The sequence below is a fragment of the Staurois parvus genome, unplaced genomic scaffold, assembly GCF_062004578.1.
Source record: "Staurois parvus isolate SC_StPar_1 unplaced genomic scaffold, SC_StPar_1.0 ptg000737l, whole genome shotgun sequence".
Classification (NCBI taxonomy): Eukaryota; Metazoa; Chordata; class Amphibia; order Anura; family Ranidae; genus Staurois; species Staurois parvus.
This window is the reverse complement of record NW_028318533.1, coordinates 267,761-294,353: the sequence shown is the minus strand read 5'-3', so window position 1 is coordinate 294,353 and position 26,593 is coordinate 267,761. Positions and strand designations below refer to the sequence as shown.

The window sequence follows — 26,593 nt, the reverse complement described above, 5'->3', positions numbered from 1 at the left end:
TGCTTCTTCATTGCTCAACCAGTAGACCAGTAGGGGTGAGGATGGTAAAAAGCAAGAGAAACTTTTTTCACGCCATTACCCATAAGATGGGGAATCCATAACTTTGACACGGTAATGAAATCCAGTTGGGTATCAGCTTGCAGCAGATTTGCATACTCAAAGCAATAGAAGATGGATTTTACTTGGCTACTATTACAAGTTATCACAATTCCAACAATGAACTAAGCCTTCGTGAATACGCACCATATAGCTGAGAACTCTGAAATGGTGCTCAGACTCAACCATGGATCACAGTCTCAGCAAGAACTCAATGTCAAACATCACCAAGGAACTCAGTTCAGCAGAGCCACACACCAGGAGACCAGAGCCATAGCTGAGCAGGCAGAGGACAACAGAAAACCTGACCCTATCCTGGAGTGAGTTCCTGAGCTAACCTTAAGAGGGGTATCTCTTACATGCGCGTACTGATTGTGCATTCGGTGAGTGCGCAATCTTTTATCAATTTTGGATACTATCACTCTCAGAATATACTGCTGATTTTCCAGTCACCTAACTGACTGGGATATTGTGGACTATTTCTCACTTATCACTTGGTCGGTCACATTAAAGTGACACTAATGATATTTACATATGTGGATTATATGGTCATTTTTTTGGCACTTTATATGCACTTATATATGTGTTTTGCGTGATAATTGTATATATCAAGTCACGTTTATATACATTTTCTGAAGCACTTTATCATATTTTGATCATATATTTATGCTATATACATTATTTGTGACATTTTAAGCGCTGCACCTTCCGTTCACACAAAAGATGTCTACCTGTTTGAAACGTTAGAAATCTTTAGGTTTGGGGTAGATGAGTAGAAGCTTAGGGTAGATAAGAAACAAAAGTGTGACTTTTCAGATAACATATATGGTGGTTGAACGTGATTCTGTTATCCTCATGGAACCCTTCTGCTAGCTCCTCCTATGGTGGGTGTGGTGCCCGCCCACTATTGGACAGCTTCCAGAAAATTGGTTTAAAAGCCGGAGGTCCAAGCGAGATCAATTCATGGAAGCCATTCCATGCGTGAGGGGACACTGGGATTTTTGCCAAGGCGATATGGGCTCATCGATTGGTCACACGGCTTTCCCATGACCCCCTGGGTAGTATGGTTCCGATGGGATTTGTTCCTTCCAGCTTCTAACATAGCTTTGGTAATGTATTAATTCTATGCTGTGACGCTGTCAAATGATGTGTCTATTTCATGCTGTAATGCTCACATTATTATTGGTGTGTGTTATTATGCAGATTGTAATGACTATAAGATATATCCTCCTGTGTGTCGTGTGATAATAAAAGTGGAGGTTTTGACAGTGCAAGAATGTTGCAGTTGGATTCTGTTATTTCTTGGAGTGCCGGGTGAATGCTATGATGTGCCAGGGAAGGTGTTCATTTGGTAGATGGTCTTTCACATGCGTAGAATATGTAATGGTTCAAATGCTGATTAAAAAGGTACCTGCATGACTACAAGTTGATTGCGTGTGTGTGCTTTTAGTTATTGCACCCAGCATTTGTATTACAGCTATTTAAAAGCCTGAAGGTGCTTAATGGATTTTGGGGTCCTGTACTTGGTTAGACTGCCAAAATGTCTCTCACATGTGGTATCCCCATACTCGGGAGAAGTAACAGAATGTAGAATGTATTTTGGGGAGTAATTCCACATACTCCCATGGCATTTGTGAGCAATAAATTATGTAAGTTACGATTTTGTGCAAGAAAAATGTATTTTTTTTTGCCATTTTCCAAAAACTTCTTCTATTGACTCAGCATGCCCCCAGCAAATAGTTTGGGGTGTCTACTTTCCAAAAAGGGGTAATTTTGGGGGGTGGGGGCATTTTATGCCCAGCATTAGAAGTTTATGCCACACATCACTCACTCTTCTAACCACCTGAAGACCAAGCCTTTTTTGACACTTTTTGTTCACATGAAAAAAATCTGTATTTTCGCTAGGAAATTACTTTGAAACCCCAAACATTGTATATTTTTTAAAACAAACACCTAGTGAATAAAATGGTGCGTGCTGCAATATTTTATGCCACATAATACTCACACAGTGATTTTTCAAACGCAAAGTTTTTGAAAAAAATTCACTTTTTAACATTTTAATGCACAATATATTGGTCAATTATTTAGTAACTTATAAAATATGGTGCTATGCTGAGTAAATAGATACCAAACGTGACATGCTTTAAAACTGCACATGCCCCGTGCAATGGCGACAAACTGCATACATTTTTAATATCCGTAGGCAACGCTTTAAAAGCCTTTACATGCTACCATATTAGATTTACAGAGGAGGTCTAGTGCTAGAATTACTTCCCTTGATCTGATGTTTGTGGTGATACCACACATGCATGGTGCAACCGCTGTTTATATACTGGCACGGGATCAACGCTCTCTCACGCGTGGGGGGGCGAGGGTACTTTTTTCTTTTAAGTTATTTTGATTTTTTAAATTATTTTTACACTGTCCCTTTCATTTTTTTTTATCACTATTAATGCTATAACAGGGAATGCAAATAATCCCTATAATTTTGTTATAGCTAATATTTGCATTGCCATATTCTGTTTTGAGAAATCTGGGGTCTATCAGACTCTCCCTTACATCATCTGGGGTCTATAAGACTCTCCCTTTAATCTACTCTGCCCTTACATTATCTAATCTCACCATGATCGGTGTGATCAGATGCTTTCCCAATTTACAAATGGTGCTGTTTATATCCTGCGACACTGAAGTGATGAAATGCTTGTAGCTCCCGATTTCTTAGACCATGGAGATGATTGGCACCATTCCAGTCTCCAACCAACTCTATGGTCAGCTGGCAGAAACACCGGCTGCATTCTCAGGCTCCCCCTATGGCACGAGACTGCTGAAAAGGCTGTGGAAGGCAGCGGGGAAGGGGGGCATCTTCTCCTGATGCTTGTAAAAGAAATCCCCCAGCTAATTAGCCACTAGGATTTCTTTTACATGTAAGCCTATCGCCGCCTGAAAAAAACTATACCAGGATGATTCCTGCAGTTGTAGGCATCATCCTGGTATAACCACTCAGTGATGTACCAGTACGTCACTGGTCCTTGTTGGGTGTATATGCTATGTTCTTTTTTTTTTTTGCAGCCTGTGGGCTGAATGAAAAAAAGGGAAGAAATCTCTGCCATAAAAAGTGTGTGGTATGCCCACCATTAGAATATGCTTTCCTGCATCCACTCACTTCTAATGGTGTGCACACATGAAATGTGTCAAAAAATATTATAAAATACATATGCCAAAGCATAGGGCCATACACCCACTGGTCATCCCAGCCCCCATGCTTTGGCATATATGCTCTTTTTTTTAACTGCGGATGAAAAATCTCATCCAACAGTACTGCACGCACCTACTTATGTATATTCTGAGAGCAAGACCCTGTTGCTGTCAGAATAAACAGGTCGGTGCTGCAGCTGAAAGCATTCCTGCAAAGAAAACAACAATGGTTAACAATAAAACAGTAACAATAAAACAGTAAAAGTGTAACAGCAGAACAGTAACAACAACAACAACAAAAACTATAACTATTTTTGGTTTTTACATTTTTAAATTTTTTGGGGGGATTTGTACTTTTTATTTTATTTGTTTTTTACTTTTTTTTTAAACTTTAACTTTTTAAAACAGATTGTAGGGGCTCTGTAAATGCAATAGCCAGTTTTCTGACTACCTAACGTTTTTCGAGACCCTGTGTAAATGTGCCCTGAACTGTGCCATGCTGTACCCTATACTAATACTTCACTAGTGTGTGGTAGCGATGGAAGCAGTCCTTGACACAGAGGCCAGGTTGGTCAGGACAGGAGGAACAAAAAAAGCGGGTGTCATGCCTAATTCCATGTCTGCTACAGACGTGACATCTTTTTTGGGGTGCCTTTTGGGTTGGGTTACCAGGAATGACTTTGGGAAAATGCCTCTCATGCAGCCGGCTAACTGAATCTGCATTGGGGGTTTGGGGCATAGCACCTTCTGGATACAAAAGGGCCGTGATGATCTCTTCCTGAAATTTTAGGAAGGATCCACTTCATCCAGTTGCTTTGTAAAGCACAAAAACATTATATAGAGCAAATTGAAATAAATAAACAGACACGTTTTTGTACCAGCATCTGGCTTTTTGGGAAACTAAGTATGGCTTCATCATCTGGTCCTTGGAAGTCCACCCCTCCCATGTTAAGGTTATAATCGTGGACATGGAGGGGCTTCTCAACAACACCAGCTGCCGTAGTAATTTGGATGGTCGTGAATGGAAGACAGGACGAAAACATCCCATTGTCCTTCCACTTCACTGCTCGCAATTCCTCATTTCTCAAGCAGGCTTTTTCCCCCTTTTTAAGATGGGTATTTACAAGCCATTGGGGGAAGCCCCGGCGAATAGGTCCAATTGTGCAAATGTCCAAGATTGTACAAATGTTTATATAGTGGCACGCTTGAATAAAATTTGTCCACCTATAAATGGTACCCCATGTTGAAAAAGGATGACACCAAGTCCCAAACTATCTTGCCACTGCTCCCCATGTAGTCTTGGCATCTGGGGAGCTCCCTTTGACTATCTTTTCCCTCCTAAATCCGAAACTTATATGTAAAGCCTGTTTCCTTCTCACAGGTCTTCTACATCTTGACCCCATATCTGGCACACACGCCGGGGATAAATTGTTTGAATGCAAGGCGGCCAGAAAAACTAAAGAGGGACTCATCAACGCAGATGTTTTGCTGGGGAGTATAGACATCTGTAAGTTTTTGGTTAAGGTGATTTACGAGGGGCCGAATTTTCTGGAGCCGGTCAAATTTAGGGTCACCCCAAGGATGACAGAGTGTGTGTTGTCGTTGAAATGCATAAAACGCATTATACACTCATATCTATGCCTGGCCATGACAGCAGAGGGCATATGATGAATTGAGTTTGTGGACCAATACAACTGCAATTGACTTTTTTTTAGTAATGCCCATGTTGAGGATTAGGCCCAAAAAAAACTTTAAATTCGGAAACCGTAATGTGTCTCCATGTGAATGGTCTGGCAAGGTTTGAATCTGGGTTGGTGGCGATAAACTGTTGTGCATATAAATTGCTTTGGTCCACAAACAATGCTTACAGATCTTCCATGAAAAACAGCTCCAAAAAAATCAAAAGGAGTATTTAAATTTGCTGTTTCCACCTGAATTCCGCGTTGGGCAGTGAATAAAGGAAGTATGGGTGCTGCAGAATTTGTGGGCTGCCAATCGGGATTTGCAAGCACATCTGGAAGGATACCAGGGGCTCTACGGGCCTGTGTGCGAATTCTTGGTGGCTGCAGGACACTACTTGTGCTCGCCACCGCACCAGCTTGTACTGCACTTATGGGACTCGCCACGTCACCAAGTGATACTGCAGTGCTGCTATAAAAAAGACCAGGATATACTAGGCCGTTGGTGCTCACCAGTTCACCAAAGGATAGAGTGGCACTAGTACTGACACTCTGCTGCATACGAGCGTCATCATGCGTTTGTAACATCTCGGCAACCTGGGAATGGGGTCGGGTATGCCTGATCTTAGCAGGGACCTCTTCTCCATCGTCCGAGCTACATGTCAGGGTGCCGCTGCTGTCTACTAGTTTGCATTCGTAGGCCAGAGTACCTTTTGTTGGACATTTTGGCCACTAAATTTATAGGTAGCTAGTGCGACTCACGGGAAAAAGAGCACCTGGCTTAAATTAAATTCCCATTTTTTTTGACTGTGTATTCTATCCCACGTGCCCAAAACTATCTTCGTCAGTGAGCTAATATCTACATCAAATGTGTGAAACCTGTGCGGGATCCATATACTCTTCTCTAACTGTGATTCACTGAAGATTCCACTAGTGGGAATGGAGTTTTTCCCCCCAGGGAAGGATAATATTAGTGGGAGCTGGATAAAGGATAAGAATTCACGTTTGAAAGACATTATAAAAGATAGGAAATTGCACGCGTTTCAAGATTTAAAAAAGAATAAAGATTTATTTGGCATGTTGGACAACTGGAGGTATTACCAGCTAAACCATTTTGTAGTGAGCCACCGACAACCGCTCAGGACATTGGAAGAAATGTACCCATTTGAAAAATTATTAAATGGCGACAAGATCCCAAAACATGTTACATCAAAACTATATAAGATCCTCATGGACATGGAAGGAGGTGAACCCTCTGGGTATATGGGGAAGTGGGAAAGGGAACTGGGAGTAGAAATTAATCAACAGCAAAGGAATATGGTTTTCAAATTGACTGATAAGGCGATAAACATGCATACAGTATAAATGAACTATAAATGTATGGCTAGATGGTATATAACACCAAGGGTAGCCATAAGCAGCAAGTAGAAATATCCCCATTGTGTTGGAGAGGATGTGGAGAAGGAGGTACAATGGCACATATATGGTGGAGTTGCCCAAAAATACAGAACTATTGGAAGGAAATAATCCAACTGACCCAGGAAATATGCGAGATAACCTTGCAGAGAGACCCATGGAAGTGTTTATTTTATTATTTTGAACCCTCATTGGAATTACATAAAAAGAAAGTATTGTATCATATATTAAGTGTGGCAAAGGGTTTAATTCCTAAGTATTGGCAGGAGACCGAAGCACCAAAAATTGGAGATTGGATAGAAAGAGTGGAGGACATCTTTAGAATGGAGGAATTATATAATTTGGAAGAGGATAAAATCAAAAATTTTGGAAAAATATGGAATAGTTGGATTAAATTTAAAACCACGGAAATATATATAGAATTGACAACAGTAAAGGGGTAAGTTTAGAAATTTGAAAATAATTATTATGGTAAATCTATGATAAAAATAAAATTAGTACAGAGATATAGGTATGACAGGAAAACTAGAATGGGGGGAAGGATGTGGACGGGGGGAATAGGGGGGGGAGCGATAGGGGGAAAATATGGGTTTATTGGAATATGTATGAAATATTTATATAATTGATGATTTCCTTATTTTGTACAATCATCAAATAAAAATTAAAAAAAAAAAAAAAAAAAAAAAGAGCACCTGGCTGTCAGGGACTGCTTGAACCGCTACATAAAATTTACCGGCAAGTGCTAACAGAGATCAGGTCTGATTCTGCGAACGCTGCAGTTTTGTTTGCAATGTATCAAGTGACAGTGACCTACTAACACTGCACTTGCTGGGGGAGAATGGGGGCGTAAGCGTATGGGTTAAACGCAGATGCTAGCAGGTGCCGGGGCTGATCCCGCTAACGCTGCATTTTTGGGGACAATATACTAATGTGAACGCTGGTATAGTGCTGATCTGATCAAAGATATTGATCAGTTTAGACACTATACTATCAATGGAATTTTATTGCATATGTGAACATGTTTCTGGAAATCAAAGGGTAAATGTGATTACTGGTGTACTGACGGGCAATTGGACGCTATCTCTGAGGGGAGCTATCTGAAGTCGCCGGCAACACTAATACAGTGATCAGCAAACAATCTGTACACTGTACTAATGACACTGGTGACAGGGCAGTGATGCGGTTAACTGAGGGGGGCAATCAAGGGGTTAAATGTGTCCTAGAGTGTTCTAACTGTGTAAGTGTAGTGCTTTTACTCACTTTTGTGATGATTCTTCTCTCTCTCTAGGATGGAATGTGCCCAGAGAGAGAAGATTTCATACTTGCTGTACCTGTGTAACTGTCTACACATGACAGGATAAGACAGGGATCGATCATCCAACTTGAGCCAGATATCACTGGCTGTAAATCAGATGATTGATCCCTCGGGGATCAAATCACGGTACACGTGGGTCAGCTGGGGGTGTGCGCCCCCCCCCGCGGGAGCGCAAATCACGTACATATACATGATCCTGCGCACAGGGGCCACCTTGCAGCAGAAAATGTACTGTGGGCGGTCCTTAAGTGGTTAAGTACTACTGGAATCTGCCACACGTGTTGGTAAAGTTATCAAAACAGGTGGAAGGGATTGTTGAAACTGTCGCAAGGGATCATAGCACCAGAAAACTGTGTGTAGTTCTTTATTAAATACCCCAAATGTATGAAGGATTTATATCTCAGTATTCTGTTCAATTTACTATTAAGATGGTGGAGATGAGGGCAAGAACTGAGAGAACTCCTCAGATGGGACTTTTACCACCATGTTAATTGCCCTACACCAACATTATATTACTCATAGAATGTTTAGCTCAATATAAAATCAGAGCTATGAGAATGAAAACCGCAGGCAACACACACTGTAATCCATGTAAAATTAATAGAAGAGGTGCTCACGGAATTAGCTGAATCTCCCAAATCCAGGTTTCAGGAAAGAAAGTCCGAGGCTTGTCAGCTGAATCCATCTCGTTCTCAAAGCTTTCTTCTGGGGCATCATAGTTAACAATGTTCATGACACCAGGTGCTGGTATAAATATAGAGGAAAAAAGTGAGATCACAGCTTACAGCTACATAATGTAAAGGATAGTGTGAATGAAAAAAGGATTCAGAATGGACAGGATGGGATAAACAGTTACAGGAAATGTATAGAATGTAGAGTGCGGAGGAGGAGGAGGATATATCAGTATAGTCAGTATATAGAATGTAGAGTGTGGAGGAGGAGGAGGATATATCAGTACAGTCAGTATATAGAATGTAGAGTGTGGAGGAGGAGGAGGATATATCAGTACAGTCAGTATATAGAATGTTGAGTGTGGAGGAGGAGGATATATCAGTACAGTCAGTATATAGAATGTAGAGTGCGGAGGAGGATATATCAATACAGTCAGTATATAGAATGTAGAGTGCAGAGGAGGAGGAGGAGGAGGAGATATCAGTACAGTCAGTATATAGAATGTAGAGTGCGGAGGAGGAGATATCAGTACAGTCAGTATATAGAATGTAGAGTGCGGAGGAGGAGGAGGAGGAGGAGGAGATATCAGTACAGTCAGTATATAGAATGTAGAGTGCGGAGGAGGAGGAGGAGATATCAGTACAGTCAGTATATAGAATGTAGAGTGCGGAGGAGGAGGAGGATATATCAATACAGTCAGTATATAGAATGTAGAGTGCGGAGGAGGAGGAGGATATATCAGTACAGTCAGTATATAGAATGTAGAGTGCGGAGGAGGAGGAGGATATATCAGTACAGTCAGTATATAGAATGTAGAGTGTGGAGGAGGAGGAGGAGGATATATCAGTACAGTCAGTATATAGAATGTAGAGTGCGGAGGAGGATATATCAGTACAGTCAGTATATAGAATGTAGAGTGTGGAGGAGGATATATCAGTACAGTCAGTATATAGAATGTAGAGTGCGGAGGAGGAGGAGGATATATCAGTACAGTCAGTATATAGAATGCAGAGTGCGGAGGAGGAGGAGGATATATCAGTACAGTCAGTATATAAAATGTAGAGTGCGGAGGAGGAGGAGGATATATCAGTACAGTCAGTATATAGAATGTAGAGTGTGGAGGAGAAGAAGGATATGTCTGTACAGTCAATATATAAAATTTGTGTGGTGAAGGATATATTTGTGTTTTTTAATATATAGAATGTAGAGCTTGTTAAAAAATGTTTTCATATTTATAAAAATGGGGAAAATTTACAGGTTCAGCCACATGACGTTTATTTTTTTATGTTTTGCACATCTTTTACTGTAGCAATTTATAATGAAGCTTTATATGAAAATAAGCTGTTTTTATGTGATACAAAATTTGTTTTCCAGCAGGAACAAAGTATTTGGGAAATGTGATAACTAACTACAAAGTATTTTATTGTACTTATGTTGGGTATGAACAGTGTTTATTCAGAGGTCAGAATACTCTGTAGGGAAAAATATACTCGGCAGAGGGAAGAAAATAAATTGTAAATTGTAGCAAAAATCAAGAAAATCAAAATTTGCTGAAAAAATTATGTATAGATTATCAGTCCTGTCTATCGAGCCAATTCACATCACATGGAGCTAATTTCAAAGGAAATTAAATACTCACCACTTTCAAGTGTCATGTAATCATCTAGCATATATTCAGGCTCAATGCTGTCGAAATATTCTATGTAACCTACAAGAAAGCCACATATTCATAGAGATTTATATGGGGACTGGAAATTTTAACTGAAAATTAGAAAGGTATAATATCCCCTGAGGACAATTAAAATAATTCTGGATCATGATTTTTTTTCTTTACTGATAACTATGTTTGTTAAATGGTCCTCATCTTTGTTGTCACTATCAGTAAAGTACAGAGATGAAGGTTGTATGCAAACTAAAAGCTTGCATCTCTCTTTGTCAGTTGTTTTTGTTTCTTCACATAATGTCCATATACCTTCTAGTCAGAGTTGGAATATCCACAAGCAACTTAGGCAGCAGTGTAGGTCCTGGTGGATGTCCAGGGGCCCCAGCTATATCCTTCATTCTCTAATAGTAAACCAGAGGAATTGCACAATTGGTCAATGCTGAGCACCTGTTTGTAGTTTTATAGGCAGTAGGTTTCTGAAGGAGCCATGCAATTATCGAAAATGCAGATGAGGGGCTTTGATTAATACAGGAAAGTATATTCCATGTCTATATCACATGGAAAGAGTTTCTAAGCAACGTTGGTCTAACCTGCTTGAGGACCGTTCCTAAAAACTTCACTCACTCTGTACCCCAAACTCTTATCGGACGCCTCGCAGCATCAAGAGCCAAATCGCCCCAAGTAAACTCAACAAACCACTTCAGGTCCGCTTACCACATTTCTTAGTCTTAAAGGTATGTATAGGTGCACGAAAAAACTGTGCCTCATGTGCTTCTTTGTCCCACATGGGTTAAAAGACTTTGCAGTCAAGGGTAAAACATACACTATTAAAGAATGTCATAACTGCTCATCTGACTACATAGTATACTGCCTCACGTGCCCCTCTGGCCAATTCTATGTAGGTAGAACCACTAGAACCCTTAGAAAACAAATTGGTGAACACAGGCGCCTCATAGAGAATGGTAATGACCAACACAACATTCCCAGACATTTTCTCGAGGTACATCAGGGATCCACTGAAGCCCTATCAGTTTGGATCATTTTAATCCCTATGTCAGAACATTTTAAACGCTTATGCCGGCATGAGACCTTTTGGATTTACACATTGGGTACCCTCACCCCAGGGGGCCTTAATGAAGAGATAGGGATCCATACTTTATTATAATTGTGTACTTGTTTCCATATCCCTCTACATTCTGGAAGCCCTACACATACCCAAAGTTTTTTAGTCTATATAATTATTACTATTTTTTTCTCTCCAAAATACCCCTTCTTCCTCCCCTTCCCTCCCCCTCCCCCCATTTTTTCATCTGATGATATTATGTATACATACGTTTCCCATCCTTTATATTAATTTACACCAATTTTATTGTCCATACATGGTCTATTGGGCTTTGTAGTTCTCTAGAACTTTCTTTCCCTCCCCCCCCCCTTTTTTTTTTCCTTTATTCACTGTGATTCTTCTTTTCTTATTCATTTGATTGTTGATATATTTGTGCAAACATATAGGTGCTTTTATCCTTTTATATATTTTTTATTTATTTACTCTTTTTGTTAAACACTTGGTCCGCTTGGCTCTGTAGTCCCCCAGATGCCTTCAGGCCTATAAATAGAATCTGTCAGGTACTACATTCCCAGGCCAGTAGAAGGAGCAGTCAGCTCGTAGCCTTGTATCCTCCCTCCAGTTCACCGCATCTCTTTCTATGTGACATCACATCCGCCCATCTTGTGGTTCACACTGGTCACAGGCACCTCTGGTTCCGTCGGATGATGGAACCTGGGATTCTCTATCACCCCCAGCAGCCCGGGACCCTGTCACCATTCACTACGTGACCATGGTATCCTCTACCATCTCCAGCAGCCTGGGACCCTTTCACCATCTAAAGCGGCCAGCACCCTACGGGCTGGACCCCTGCAGGTCACAAAATGATTTTACTGATGGGCTTTTTATATATCTTCACATTGTGAGTTTTATGATTGTGGTTCATTAAATATTTCCTGCATACTGCACTCAGAGGGCGCCTCTCTTTTTCTTTCTCATTTTGCATACAGAGTTGGCTTACTCTGGGATGGCTGCCATCTGAATCGGTTACTAGCCATAGACTTTATTGGGACTTATGGACATATAACACTGGACATTAGCTATTAGTGCGCTGAGATCTCTCCTCTATTCATGTTCATCCTATCTGTACAACATTGCCCTATGCTTAGTGCCTAGGTCAAAGCTGCTACCTTGCCGAAGACCACATTCTGCCTTTTTCATCTCTGCAACTTGCTACAGTGTGGCCTGATCAGCCTCTGTCTCCATTAGGAAGCCACGTGGTGCCCCAGGATCCTGTAGCAATGTCCTAATCCTCTCCCTGAACCCCATTTCAGGGTTACAGATTTAAAATAATGTTAAGGCAAAATCGGATCAGCCTTTAATAGGCAACAAAGCAACATTCCATCCCCTGCAACTGGTCAAAAATTTTAAAAATATTGCCAAATGAAAAAGCAACAGTGTCACCTATCCAATAACTTTAGTGAAACACTTTATCTAGTAGTATTTGTTTGGTCATAGTTAAAAAGCAAGCGTGCCTAGGGTTCTCAGTTTTGGGTAGAGTGGTACAGGATTGGTTTCACCCACTACCAATGCTTGGTTTTCTCCACCACCCAGGTTCCTGGTGGGGGGATCTTTCCTTTGCCTGCCAAAGAAACTTAAATATATGAGTAATGTACTGTATAATCTGGTTACAGCAATCAGCTGTAACACATATTACAGGGGTAGAAGTAGATGTCACCACTTGGGTCCTGAACAGAAGTAAAAATCCAGCAAGGTAACTAAACCTACACCACTCCATCTGCAGTCATGAAATTTGTACTGGGTGGAATTCTTTAGGCAAAATCTGCTGGATCAGTTGCATTGTTGCAGACATTTTTCATGGATCAGTGCATTGTTTGTTAGCATTACATTTTAGCACAACACTACTAGTGACCCTAACATTGGCATATAGCATACATTTTATGGGAAATTCATTTTATTGTTAGCTGACGTTATAATGTAAGCTTGGAGTTTTTGGTTTTGGATAGAGTAAGGAAGGGTCAAAACCACCATTAGGTAATTTTTTGCTACCTGTTTTTTGCTTATGAAATTTCCTTTCACATCCTCTCCTGGAGACACAAAAGGAAATGGAAGGAAATCTCTATGGGGTGAATGGATTTTTCATCTAAAAGAGTTATCCCAGGACCAACCCACATATACTGTAATTCCATTGGATATGAGGAAGATACTTGGATAAGTGGCAATAACATGACCTCGATAAGGGACAGTGTTATCAGACCTACTTTAACCCTGTTCATCCTTATAGAGTCTGTAAATATCTGGAAGAAAAGGGAGGGCCTCTTGACATACCAGTCCCATATACCCTTTTCTCCCCATTCCGCAAAAGACCTGATACTATAAGTGTTAATGAATTGGCATTTTGTGCACTTCATATCACAGCCATGAAGGTCCCATACACTCCAAAGTTTTTTAATCTTAATAACCAACTTAATTGATCAACATTTAGAAGGAGGAGATTACCAAATTGGTATTCAATAAAGATCATATAATCTTATGTGGATATTATTTGAGAACTGTTGACATTTTGCCCTTTTTTCAGTTCTTTGTAACCTATAGTGGGGGCCACATGTATGTAAGGGGTGCTTAGATAATTTTGGTAGCCAGACTCCCACTATAGTATATAGTTACAAAACATATTTATTCTGGCTGAAAAAAGACAAAAGTCCATCCAGTTCAACTGTTAAAAAAAAAAAAAAATTATAAACTTATACCCACAGTTGATCCAGAGGAAGGCAAAAAAACCCCATCAAAGCATGATCCAATTTGCTCCTGCAGGGAAAAAAATCCTTCCTGATCCCCCGAGAGGCAATCGGATATTCCCTGGATCAACTTTACATACAAATGTTAGTATCCAGTTATATTCTGTGTATCTAGGAAAGAATCCAAGACTTTTTTAAAGCAATTCACTGAGCTGGCCAGAACCAACACTTGAGGGAGTCTATTCCACATTCTCACAGCTCTCACTGTGAAGAAACCTTTCCTTGCTTGGAGATTAAATTTCTTTTCCTCCAGACATAAAGAGTGCCCCCTTGTCCTCTGTGATGACCTCAGGGTGAATAGCTCTACACCGAGTTCACTATATGAACCACTGATGTATTTATACATGGAGATCATATCCCCCTTTATGTATTATACATGGAGATCATATCCCCCCTTAATCTCCTCTTCTCAAGAGAGAATAAATTCAGTTCCTCTAATCTTGCCTCATAGCTGAGCTCCTCCATGCCTCTTATCAGTTTGGTTGCCCTTCTCTGTACTTTCTCCAGTTCCCCAACATTCTTTTTGTGAATTGATGCCCAAAACTGAACTGCATATTCCAGATGAGGTGTTACTAATGATTTGTACCGGGGGAAATTATATCTTTCTCTCTGGAGTCTTTACCTCTTTTAATACAAGAGAGGATTTTGCTTGGCATTGCATGCCATTATTAAGCTTGTGATCTACCAGAAACCCCAGATCCTTCTCCACCATTGATTCCCCCAGTTGTACCCCCCTAGTATGTGTGATGCATGCATATTCTTAGCCCCCCAAGTGCAGAACCTTACATTTATCAACATTAAACCTCATTTGCCACATAGTTGCCCAATTAAACATTACATTGAAGTCGGCTTGTAAATTGAAGACATCCTGTGAGGACGTTATTCCACTGCACAGCTTGGTGTCATCTGCAAAGACTTAAAAGGTATTTTTAATCCCATAACCTATATTGTTTATAAATATATTAAAATGTAAGGATCCCAACACTGAACCCTGGGGTACACCACTGACACCCCAGACCATTCAGAGTATGAATCATTAGCCACTACTCTCTGAATACGATCTTTTAGCCACTTTTCTATCCATTTACTTACAGATTTTTCCAAGTCTAGACTTTACCTTAGTCATGTGTGGGGAACTGTCAAATGCTTTTTCAAAATCCAAGTATACCACGTCCACCGCCACCCCTCTGTCCAAGTATACCACGTTCACCGCCACCCCTCTGTCCAAGTATACCACGTCCACTGCCACCCCTCTGTCCAAGTATACCACGTCCACTGCCACCCCTCTGTCCAAGTATAACACGTCCACTGCCACCCCTCTGTCCAAGTATACCACGTCCACTGCCACCCCTCTGTCCAAGTATACCATGTCCACCGCCACCCCTCTGTCCAAGTATACCACGTTCACCGCCACCCCTCTGTCCAAGTATACCACGTCCACTGCCACCCCTCTGTCCAAGTATACCACGTCCACTGCCACCCCTCTGTCCAAGTATACCACGTCCACTGCCACCCCTCTGTCCAAGGTTTTGCTCACCTCCTCATAAAAAGAAATCAGATTTGTTTGACAACTTCTGTCTTTCATGAATCCATGCTGTCTGTTGCTTAAAATATTTTTTCCAGCAAGAACTCAGCTATGTGGTCTTTTATTAAACTCTCCAGTATCTTTCCAACTATAGAAGTTAAACGAACAGGTCTATAATTACTTGGTAAAGATTTTGACACCTTTTTAAATATTGGCACCACATTGGCCTTACGCCAATCCAGTGGTACTATGCTAGTCATTAAAGAATCCCTAAACAATGGCTTTGAAATGACAGAGCTCAATTTTTTAAGGACCCGTGGATGTATGCCATCCGGTCCAGGTGCTTTATTCACCTTTATTCTGTCTAAATATTTTTGGATCATATCAATTTTGAGCCAATGTGGATCATCTGGAGCTGTGTCAATACCATGCCCCTTATGGACAAGAGCTCCCCTATGCTCCTCTGTATACACAGAGCTGAAGAAGGTATTTAATAAATTTGCCTTCTCTTTGTCTCCAGTCACCCAGTCTAGATTATTTTGTAAAGGGCCTACATGCTCGGACCGAACCGTTTTACTATTAATATATTTGAAGAATTTTTGGGGGGGTTTGTCCTGCAATATTTTGCCATCTGTCGCTCATTTTCAATGTCTGCGGGCTTTATTTCCTTTTTGCACATTCTGTTACATTATTTGTAATGTTTAAATGAGGATAGCATTCCTTCATTTTTATATTAATAAAAGCTCTTTTCTTATCTATAGCTTTTTTAACTTTGTCCGTAAGCCACATAGGTTTGCTTTTTACCCTTTTAAACTTGTTGCCCATGGGAATATATTTTGCAGTGTGTTCACATACAGTCTTTGAAGAATTCCCTTTTCTGAGTTGTGTTCATTGATGCCAATATTCCTTCCCAGTCTAAGTCTTGGAGAACAGGTCTCAGCCTTGGAAATTTAACTTTCTTAAAATTGAGCGGTTTTATTTTTCCCATATGTGCTCGCTGTTTACAGCTAACAATACATGAAATCATGTTATGGTCACTGCTACACAGATGTTCTTTTATATGGACATTCGTAATAAGCTCTGCTTGGTTTGAGATTACCAGGTCCAGCAGAGCATCATTCATAGTTGGGACCTCTATGAACTTTACCTTAAAATTGTCCTGTAGCAGGTTTAAACATTTTTGCCCTTTAACTGTTCCTGCAGTACCATTATTCCAGTCAATTTCCAGGTAGTTAAAATCCCCCATTTTTATCACTGTCTCAGCCCTTGCAGCCCTTTCGATCTGTGCAAGGAGGCGAGTCTCCACCTCCTCATTAACACTGGGAGGCCTATAACAAACTCCAATGATTACCTTTGTAGTATGCACCCCCATGTGCAGTTCCAGTCATAATGCTTCAGCCTCATCACACTCTCAATCAACTACAGTAGGTCCTCTTTCACATTTGCTCTGAGATCACTTCTCACATAGAGATAGACACCAGCACCTTTCCTATTTACCCTGTCTCTCCGAAAGAGAAAATAGCCAGGAGTATTAATGGCCCAGTCATGTGAAAAATGAGGTCAAGATTCAGCAATACCAATTAAATCATAGTTCTCTTCATGCACCAAAGCTTCCAACTCACCTATTTTGCTTTGCAGACTTCTGGCATTGGTGAGCAAACACTGTAATTCATTGACACCTTTTGCACATGTACTTTGCATATTTTTTTTTTTTCATACAAATGGTACCAATTCCACTGGTTGTTTGTAACATGGGAACCTTCTTATCATCTGCCATAGCCCTCCCCATGTATTTCCCCATTCCACCCACCAATAAGTACTGACCTCTGTCTGATCTGTCTACCCCGTTATAATCTAATTCTCCCTCCGTCCTTAATCCGAGTTTAAATACTCCTCCAGCCTTCTCATAAACCTCTCCCCCAGCACAGCAGACCCCCTTCCATTTAGGTGCAAACCATCTCTAGCATATAGGTTGCACCCCAATGAAAAGTCAGCCCGGTGCTCTAGAAACCCAAATCCTTCCCTCTTACACCAAGTCTTCAGCCATGAATTGAGTTCTGTGATCTACCCCTGTCTTTCCTGAATTGCGCATGGCACAGGTAATATTTCAGAGAATATCACCTTGGAGGTCCTTCCCTTCAACTTGCAGCCTAGTTCTTTAAATTTAATCTTAAGGAGCCACCACCTTCCATGTATTCTGTCATTGGTTTCAACATGGACCAAGACAGCTCGGTCATGCCCAGCCCCTCCCAGTAATTTATCAACCCGGTCCACCGCATGCTGAACCCTGGCACTAGGGAGACAGCAAACCATTTGGTTGAGGCAATCCTGGTGACAAATTATTCTATTAATCCGACTGATTATAGAATCCCCTACTATCACCAGCTGTTTAGGCCTTCCTGCACTACCCTCACCATCCCTCCCAGATGGTCTGCCCTCCCGGCTGTTAGGGATAGCAATGACATCCAGGGATGCCACCCCTGAGCTTGCCACCCCCACATCTTAACCCAACTTGGCAAATCTGTTTGGGTGCACAAACCCAGGGCCAGCCTTCCCTTTCTGTGAGCCCCCTACCACTCCCTCTCGTTGCAGTAACCCATCTTCCTTCCTGATAATCCTGATTAGCCGCTCCGCACTACACATCAATCCCATTAGCTACCTGATAAGAGAGCTGAAGACCCCTTTCAAGGTTGTCGGTTCTGCCCAGTGTTGCAACTTGCCCCTCCAGATCTCTAATGCAAGTTTCCAGAAGGGCAACCCACTCACATCTGTCACAGCGGTATCTATCCTGGAGCTGTTGCTCCATTGCTGCATACATGCGGCACACTGTATACTGCAGAAAACCTTCTACCCTGCTAGCACTCATATCCAAGTTACAATATTAATAGGAAGGACCTACAATATTAATAGGAAGGACCTCCTTCTATCCTGCTCCCTGGTCTCCTCCTCCCACGCACGACTGCAAGACTTCTCTAGGTCCTCCCCCATCCTCTGAAACTCACTACCCCAATCCATCAGACTGTCACCTTCCCTCCTCACCTTCAGGCGCTCCCTGAAAACCCACCTCTTCAGGGAAGCCTACCCCACCCTCACCTAACAGCCGCTGCCCTTCCCTCCTCCTACCACTCCATCCCCCACAGCCATTTCCTCCTGTACCTCTACCCCCTCCCTCCTAGATTGTAAGCTCGAAAGAGTAGGGCCCTCTTACCCCTTGTGTGCTGTTTGATGTTACTGTACTGTTTCATGCATTGTCCACCCCTCTATTGTACAGCGCTTAGCAAACCCTTTGGCGCTATATAAACTCGATAAGTAAATATCAGTTTTCACTTACAGGTTAGTAGACTCCTCTTATAATCTCTTGTTTTCCACTCAGGTTTTTTAACTCCACTTATGAAATGTCCACTTTGTCAAAGGTCCAGCTAGCAAAATACAGGCAAACTCAAAAATGAGCAAGTTCAGAGTGAGCTCTACAGCAAGTTATATAGGACCTGTGACCAATGAACCCCTCCCCTTAATTAGCAGACTTCAGGAAGACAAGGAAAGGAAGAAAAAAAATGTTATTTAAAAAGTGACAGAAAAAGTGATTAAAAAAAATAAAAGCTTTTAGCAAGACTCAAAGAAGAAAATAAAACAACTGCAATCACCAGCAGTCAAAAGTAAAACTTTTTCACTCTCCACTCAAATGTCCCACTATTTTTAACTATCAGCCAGCAAAAAATGTCAGATAGCAACAGTAATCATGTTCTATGACCAAATGAAATCTTTCCCCAATCAAGAGAAAGGATGTCCATTAAAAAAGCAGTGGAGGTCAGTCTACAGGGACTGTGAAAGAAATGATAACTTTCTGCTGGTGTCTAAGAGATGACTAGACTTGAGTCTATCATGAATGCTGCTGCCAGACTCATCCACCTTACTAACCGTTCCGTATCTGCCACCCCTCTCTGCCAATCCCTTCACTGGCTTCCCATTGCCCAACAAATAAAATTTAAAACATTAACAATAACATATAAAGCGATTACAGCATAACTATGCCCCAAATTACATCACCAATCTTGTCTCCAAATTTCACTCAAACCGTACTCTCCACTCCTCGCACGACCTCCTGCTCTCTAGCTCCCTTGTCTCCTCCTCCCATGCTCGTCTCCAAGTCTTCTCCAGAGCTTCCCCCATCCTCTGGAACTCTCTACCTCAATTTATCAGACTATCACCTACTCTGCTCACCTTTAGGCGATCGCTGAAAACCTATATCTGCAGGGAAGCCTATCCTGCCCTCAGCTAATAATGGAATCTTCTACTCTTCCTACCAGTCCATCCCCCACAGTTACTATCTTTTGTACCACTAGCCCCTCCCTCCTAGATTGTAAGCTCCAAGGAGCAGGGCCCTCATATCCCTCTTGTATTGAACTGTATTGTTGCTGTATTGTCTCCTGTTATATTGTAAAGAGCTGAGCAAACTGTTGGCGCTATATAAATCCTGTATAATAATAAATAATATTATAGAATGTAGAGAGCACTGTTAGTATAGAGAATGTATAGTGCAAAGGGGAACGAGGACAATATACCAGTACAATCAGTATATAGAATGTAGAGTATAGAAAAAAGGAGAAGGATATATCAGTACAGTCAATATAGAGTGCGGACAAAGAGGATATATCAGTACAGTCAGTATATAGAATGTAGAGTGTGGAGGAGGAGGAGGATATATCAGTACAGTCAGTATATAGAATGTAGAGTGTGGAGGAGGAGGAGGATATATCAGTACAGTCAGTATATAGAATGTAGAGTGTGGAGGAGGATATATCTGTACAGTCAGTATATAGAATGTAGAGTGTGGAGGAGGAGGAGGATATATCAGTACAGTCAGTATATAGAATGTAGAGTGCGGAGGAGGAGGAGGATATATCAGTACAGTCAGTATATAGAATGTAGAGTGCGGAGGAGGAGAAGGATATATCAGTACAGTCAGTATATAGAATGTAGAGTGCGGAGGAGGAGGAGGATATATCTGTACAGTCAGTATATAGAATGTAGAGTGCGGAGGAGGAGAAGGATATATCAGTACAGTCAGTATATAGAATGTAGAGTGCGGAGGAGGAGGAGGATATATCAGTACAGTCAGTATATAGAATGTAGAGTGCGGAGGAGGAGGAGGATATATCAGTACAGTCAGTATATAGAATGTAGAGTGTGGAGGAGGAGGAGGATATATCAGTACAGTCAGTATATAGAATGTAGAGTGCGGAGGAGGAGGAGGATATATCTGTACAGTCAGTATATAGAATGTAGAGTGTGGAGGAGGAGGAGGATATATCAGTACAGTCAGTATATAGAATGTAGAGTGTGGAGGAGGAGGAGGATATATCAGTACAGTCAGTATATAGAATGTAGAGTGCGGAGGAGGAGGAGGATATATCAGTACAGTCAGTATATAGAATGTAGAGTGTGGAGGAGGATATATCAGTACAGTCAGTATATAGAATGTAGAGTGCGGAGGAGGAGATATCAGTACAGTCAGTATATAGAATGTAGAGTGCGGAGGAGGAGGAGGATATATCAGTACAGTCAGTATATAGAATGTAGAGTGTGGAGGAGGATATATCAGTACAGTCAGTATATAGAATGTAGAGTGTGGAGGAGGAGGAGGATATATCAGTACAGTCAGTATATAGAATGTAGAGTGTGGAGGAGGAGGAGGATATATCAGTACAGTCAGTATATAGAATGTAGAGTGCGGAGGAGGAGGATATATCAGTACAGTCAGTATATAGAATGTAGAGTGGGGAGGAGGAGGATATATCAGTATAGTCAGTATATAGAATGTAGAGTGTGGAGGAGGAGGAGGATATATCAGTACAGTCAGTATATAGAATGTAGAGTACAGAGAAGGATATATTGGTACAGTCAGTATGTATAACATAGAGTGTGAAAAAAGAGGAGGATATATCGGTACAGTCAGCATTATTAAAGAATGCAGAATGCAAAGAGAAGTATATCAGTTCAGACCCTATACAGAATGATAGAGAGGTGAAAGGGGATGTATTGATTTATACAGTTTTTGGAATATCACTTTTTATATACCTGCCATCTTTGGCACAGGGGAATCCATCACCAGCATATCCATCATTGGTCTACCCATTCCCATTGGCATTATACCTGCCAAACCAAAATTCTGATAAATGTACATTGACATGAAAGTGTGCATGAGAGTTCTGAAATATATTCACTACACGTATTCATTTTCAAGTCGATACAATATTTTTATTTGCTACTTTTAGTTTGCTCTACATGTAAATTTGATTTTAAGACCAAAGTAAGAGAAGAAAAATTGAGCACAAGTGTGGGCTGTAATATTTATGTTTAGTTATCTGATTTTTGTTTTTGACAAGGTTTTGACTTAACCTTGTGTTTGACATTTGGTTCATTTTCTAAGATTCTTTAGTTGCACCTCAAACATTTATTCTATCACATGCACAAGAATGTGCAAGGCCATGTTCTTCTAATGAAATGTAGCTCAAAAACAGAAGAAAGTATAACAGTTTGTCGTTGCTTTCTTGAAAGTGATGTTACATTCCTACTACTTCTTTTACAACCTACGCCATGGGTGTCAAGCTGGTGGTCCTCCAGCTCTTGCCAAACTACAAGTCCCATGAGGCATTGCAGGATTGACAGTTACAAGCATGACTCCCAAAGGTAGAGGCACGATGGGACTTGTAGTATTGCAACAGTTAGTGGGCCACCAGTTTGACATCCCTGACCTACGCTCTCACCAAGGCTGGATTTCTGTGTTGTACTCTGCTTTTATGGAGCCACACACCCAAAATCCATCACCATTATTTTATACAACCTTAACTAGGAAACACTTATGCCATTTTGGTGGAAACAAATAAGCATTTTTTAGATTCATCACTGTAGGCTATTGGCATATTTAAGGCACAATCTACGTAACTGAAGGATAGATCTTTGCTATGTCTACAACAATATTATAATTGCCATTGCTATCACTCAGTCAGGCTCTGTGGGTAATGAGGAAGGGTGGATTGTGGATTGGAGTATTATCAATATGTAGGGATGATCTTCAAAATTACGGTAAACTTTATTTTGTTGCAAAATGTAAATTAACCAAAATTAACCTCTAATTAGCTAAAATGTTAATGTTTTAAAGCTATGAGTATAAAGCAGGATGCGATGACCATAACTGGCGTATGTGTGTTAACAATAACTGACAGAAAAACTTGACAAATTAAAAAAAGACAGTAAACACAAGCATGTACCCAGTGTTTCAAATTTCTCACATTGCTATTTTAAAAATGGTCAAATAACAAAATATACTAAAAAAATAAGTGTAATAAATACAAGGGAAAAGAGCTAGAATTTTTTTTGTTTTATTATTTTGGTTATTTAATAATATTTTTTATTATTAAGTCATCATGCCTGATTCATAATTACACATGATGTGAATAAAAAATATAATGACATAAACATAAATAGTTAAGAAAAATAATTGATCTTTTCTTATCTTTTCAAAGTAAATTTCCTCTTTCCTGTATGTTTTTTAGAGACCAGAAAATATAGCGCAAAAATAGTCATTTAAAAATCACTATTTTTTTTCCTTTTTGTATGCTAAATCAAATCCAATGTTAAATCAAATACACAAAAAATAAGAAAAAAATACAAATAGTGTGTACTTTCTTTAGCTATTTGCTAAATGTTTCCATTTTTACTTTTTCATATTGTCTAAAAAAACTTAAATAACAACATAAATACACCAACAAAATTAAAGTGGGAACACCCTTAACACCAGGGGGAAAAAACTCAGATATCATAAAGACTATTAGGGCTCGTTCACACTTGACTATTTTTCCAACTCTTGCCAAACTCCCCTATAGTGTTTGACAAGCGTTTTTAACGCTCCGCAAACGCCGCATGCGTGGTTTAGCGGAGGTTGCTAGGCATTTGCCAAGCGTTAAAAATGCCCCACAAACGCCTATAATGAAGTTTGAATGGTGTTAACACTCTGCAAACGCCCCGCAGCCACGTCGCAACCGCACCGCAAATGCTGGAGCGGCACCATAGACTTTAATAGGAGGCTTCAACTCCTCCTGACTTGACCAGAGGCGTCCATTTTGCCGCAACGCTAACGCTCCCGTTTCAACAGTACCATGTGCTGCAATGTGCAGAAATCCCAGGCGTTTGGAAAATGGTAAAAATGCTTCGCAAACGCCTGTCTACCGCTTGCTAACAAGGCTAGTGTGAACGTAGCCTTAAAGTCACAAAAAATTACCTTAAAACGTAAACTTTTCATCTGTTTATTGTCTCCAATTTGTAGTTTTATGTGACATAATATTCCATACTCTACACCTTTGTTTGGCTATTGGTGCTCCAATTTCCTCCCATAAATCAAAACATTCAGGGTAAAAAGCATCCCAAGAAATTGCCTGTATGTGTATATGACCACACTAGGGATATCCAATGCTGAGCTTTTTTCATAGACAGGAACTGATTTGAATAGATTAAATATGATCAATATAAATGTGAAAGCCCATGTACTGAATTCAAGAATGTAGACTATTAAAGTGAATGGAAAAATGTTAGTATTCTTCCACCAAATGTATGACAAGAAATAAAGTATAGCAAATCTTCCTCTATAAAATTCAGGGAGGGGATATGATGTCATCTGGCAGGCAGGTTTACAGTTTTTCAACCTTAAACATGTGGTCTGCATGCTGTAAGACCCAGAGCTAATCTGTCCTATGTCAAGGTTTTGGGACTGTGCCACTATATTTCCACTATAATGACAAAAAAGATGGCATCACTAACTGTACAGAAACCATGTTGGAAGTGGCACACGGTTGGCTAGGCTGGCCAATAGGTCCAATGACCATATAGTATAATAGACTATAGGGTTTATTTACTAAAGCTGGAGAGTCCAAAATCAGACTCCCTTCTGCATAGAAACCAATCAGCTTCCAGGTTTCATTGCCAAAGCTTCATTGAACAAGCTGAGGTTAGAAGCTGATTGGTTTCTATGCAGAAGGGAGTCTGATTTTGGACTCTCCAGCTTTAGTAAATAAACCCCCATGTGTCTGCCAGGGGCTATCCATCATTATACAGACTAAAGGAACAAAATAAAGATATAGATCCCAGGATGCCACGTTCCACTCCTGACCAAATGAGTTATTGCAAGAATTCTTCCACATACACTTATTCACTGCAGCAAAAAAATGCATTATGTGACATTGGAAGTCTTCTTCTCTCCAACCATTCCTGGATGGCTTATCATAGTCAACCAAATATCCCAGATGTAGGAGACTAGCACCATTTTAAGATACAATTTGGCCCAGTGCAGGAAGACCTGGTCTGGTTGTAACCTCTCAACTCCCACTATTATTGAATATCTCTACAAACTTCATCTGGGAAAGGTTGGGCAGATATGAACAGCAGTGGTGTATTTAAGGTTTGTGCTGCCCTAGGCAACACAGAAATTGGACGCCCCTTCCCCTCCAGAGAGAGCCTGAAACCAACCAATAACACCCCCCTGACAACACCCCTGCCCCCCCCACCCGAGAAAGCCTTCCAATATCATCCCCCCCATCAGATAGAGAGAGACCTTCACAGCTCCAGACATCCCCAGTAATGAGAGTTGGGCTCTACATACATCGTCAAGCAGCCCGCAGCCTCTCTAGGATCCCACCTGGTTTCCATGCCACATGTATCCCTTCTTATGCCCCTTCATCCGGGGGTCAGTGCTGCCCCCCTGAAAAATGACGCCCTAGGCAAATGCCTTGTGGTAAATACATCCCTGATGAACAGATATAATATTGAAACTAGGACCCTGAAAAAATGAAATTATCCAAGTCTGAACTCTTTAAGTAAGTATCACAATGAAACAATTTAACACAACAACAATCATCCTCTCCAAAGTCTGTACAAACACACCTTAGAATTTCCATAACTGGCAGAGTAAATAACTAGCATGTCAAAGGAAATTTCAGAAAAAATATATAACTTTTGGCCAATATTCTTGCTAATTTGTCAGATACGTATGCTTTTTGTATCTCTTTGACTACCTAAATTTATGTATTTAATTGATTAAATAAAGTGCTTATATATTTTTCTTTATAAAAGTGGTCTCACTTTTCATCTCTCTTAACATAGGAGAAGCAAGGTCTGCCTGTCCTTTTAATAACCATACTAAGTCACCCAAGATGAATGGTTGGTCTGAGGTTATATAATGATAAGATGTAAGAGAAAGTTTAAAAAACTACTGCTAATGAAGAAGTCTCAGGCTTTGCGATGGTGACCTTCAGTTGTCTTTATAGTAATATCCAGTAATGTACAGTATTAGGTGAACTGTGATGGTTCAGGCTTAGAGAACGTCCTGCATGATTTCAAAAAGTTCATTTCCAGTAGTGGAATAAGTGGTTGTGGGAGCTCTAGCACATGGACAAACCAACCAAGGGTAATGGGTGGTGGAACGGAGTGGATTCCATTAGGAGGTCAGGCTCTGCTCAGTGATTCATGAGAGCTTGAAGGTTTTGGAGAAGATGAGGAGCTGTTGGCTTCATGGCTGTTGCTCCCTCAATGGACCTTTGAATCCTACTTCACCTAATACCCCTTCCAGACATTTCTAAAATATCTGGAAGGGGTATAGATAACATCTTGCAAAACAAAAAATATTTTTTATGTCCTAAAAAAAGGCGCATTGCCTTACTCTGATGGCTTGCACATATAGCAGCAAAAAGAGTTTGCACCGTTTACGAGCATGATTCCAAAGAAAATAGTTTAAAATAACATTTTCCATAGAATGACTAAAACATGAGGTTTAATTTGTTGAAACCTGAAGTAAAAATTAAAAAAAAAAGTTAACCAGTAATTTAGTGTTACTTCATTTAGGAATCAAGTTTGTAATTCTTCTCTACCTTAATGCATAGAATGTGGGATCCACAAGGACCTGTATCAAAATTTAGAGGGCTCTAGGTCAGCAGAGAGAGATAATTATAAATTGACACCCTGTCAGCAGTAAAACTTGTAGTTCTAAATTTTAGGGAAAAGTATCCAATAGGCTGCAACCTAAATATCGGAGATAGAGATAAAAGAGGCATGTGTAGAGATATACCATTTTAGCAAGACAATAAAACAACACAAGAAAATATCATCTAAATAAGATGTAA

The 26,593-nt window shown here is 40.5% G+C and overlaps 1 protein-coding gene across 1 annotated transcript in view; it reads right to left on the bottom strand.

Moving 5' to 3' along the window:
- The window catches only part of LOC149445224 (alpha-2-macroglobulin-like protein 1), a 238,295-nt gene that overhangs the window by 59,217 nt on the left and 152,485 nt on the right, over nucleotides 1-26,593 (bottom strand). The window contains exon 20 of the mRNA XM_089654069.1: nucleotides 8,319-8,445. Within this exon, the coding sequence (XP_089510195.1) occupies nucleotides 8,319-8,445 (127 nt within the window). The remainder of the gene's footprint in view (nucleotides 1-8,318; nucleotides 8,446-26,593) is intronic.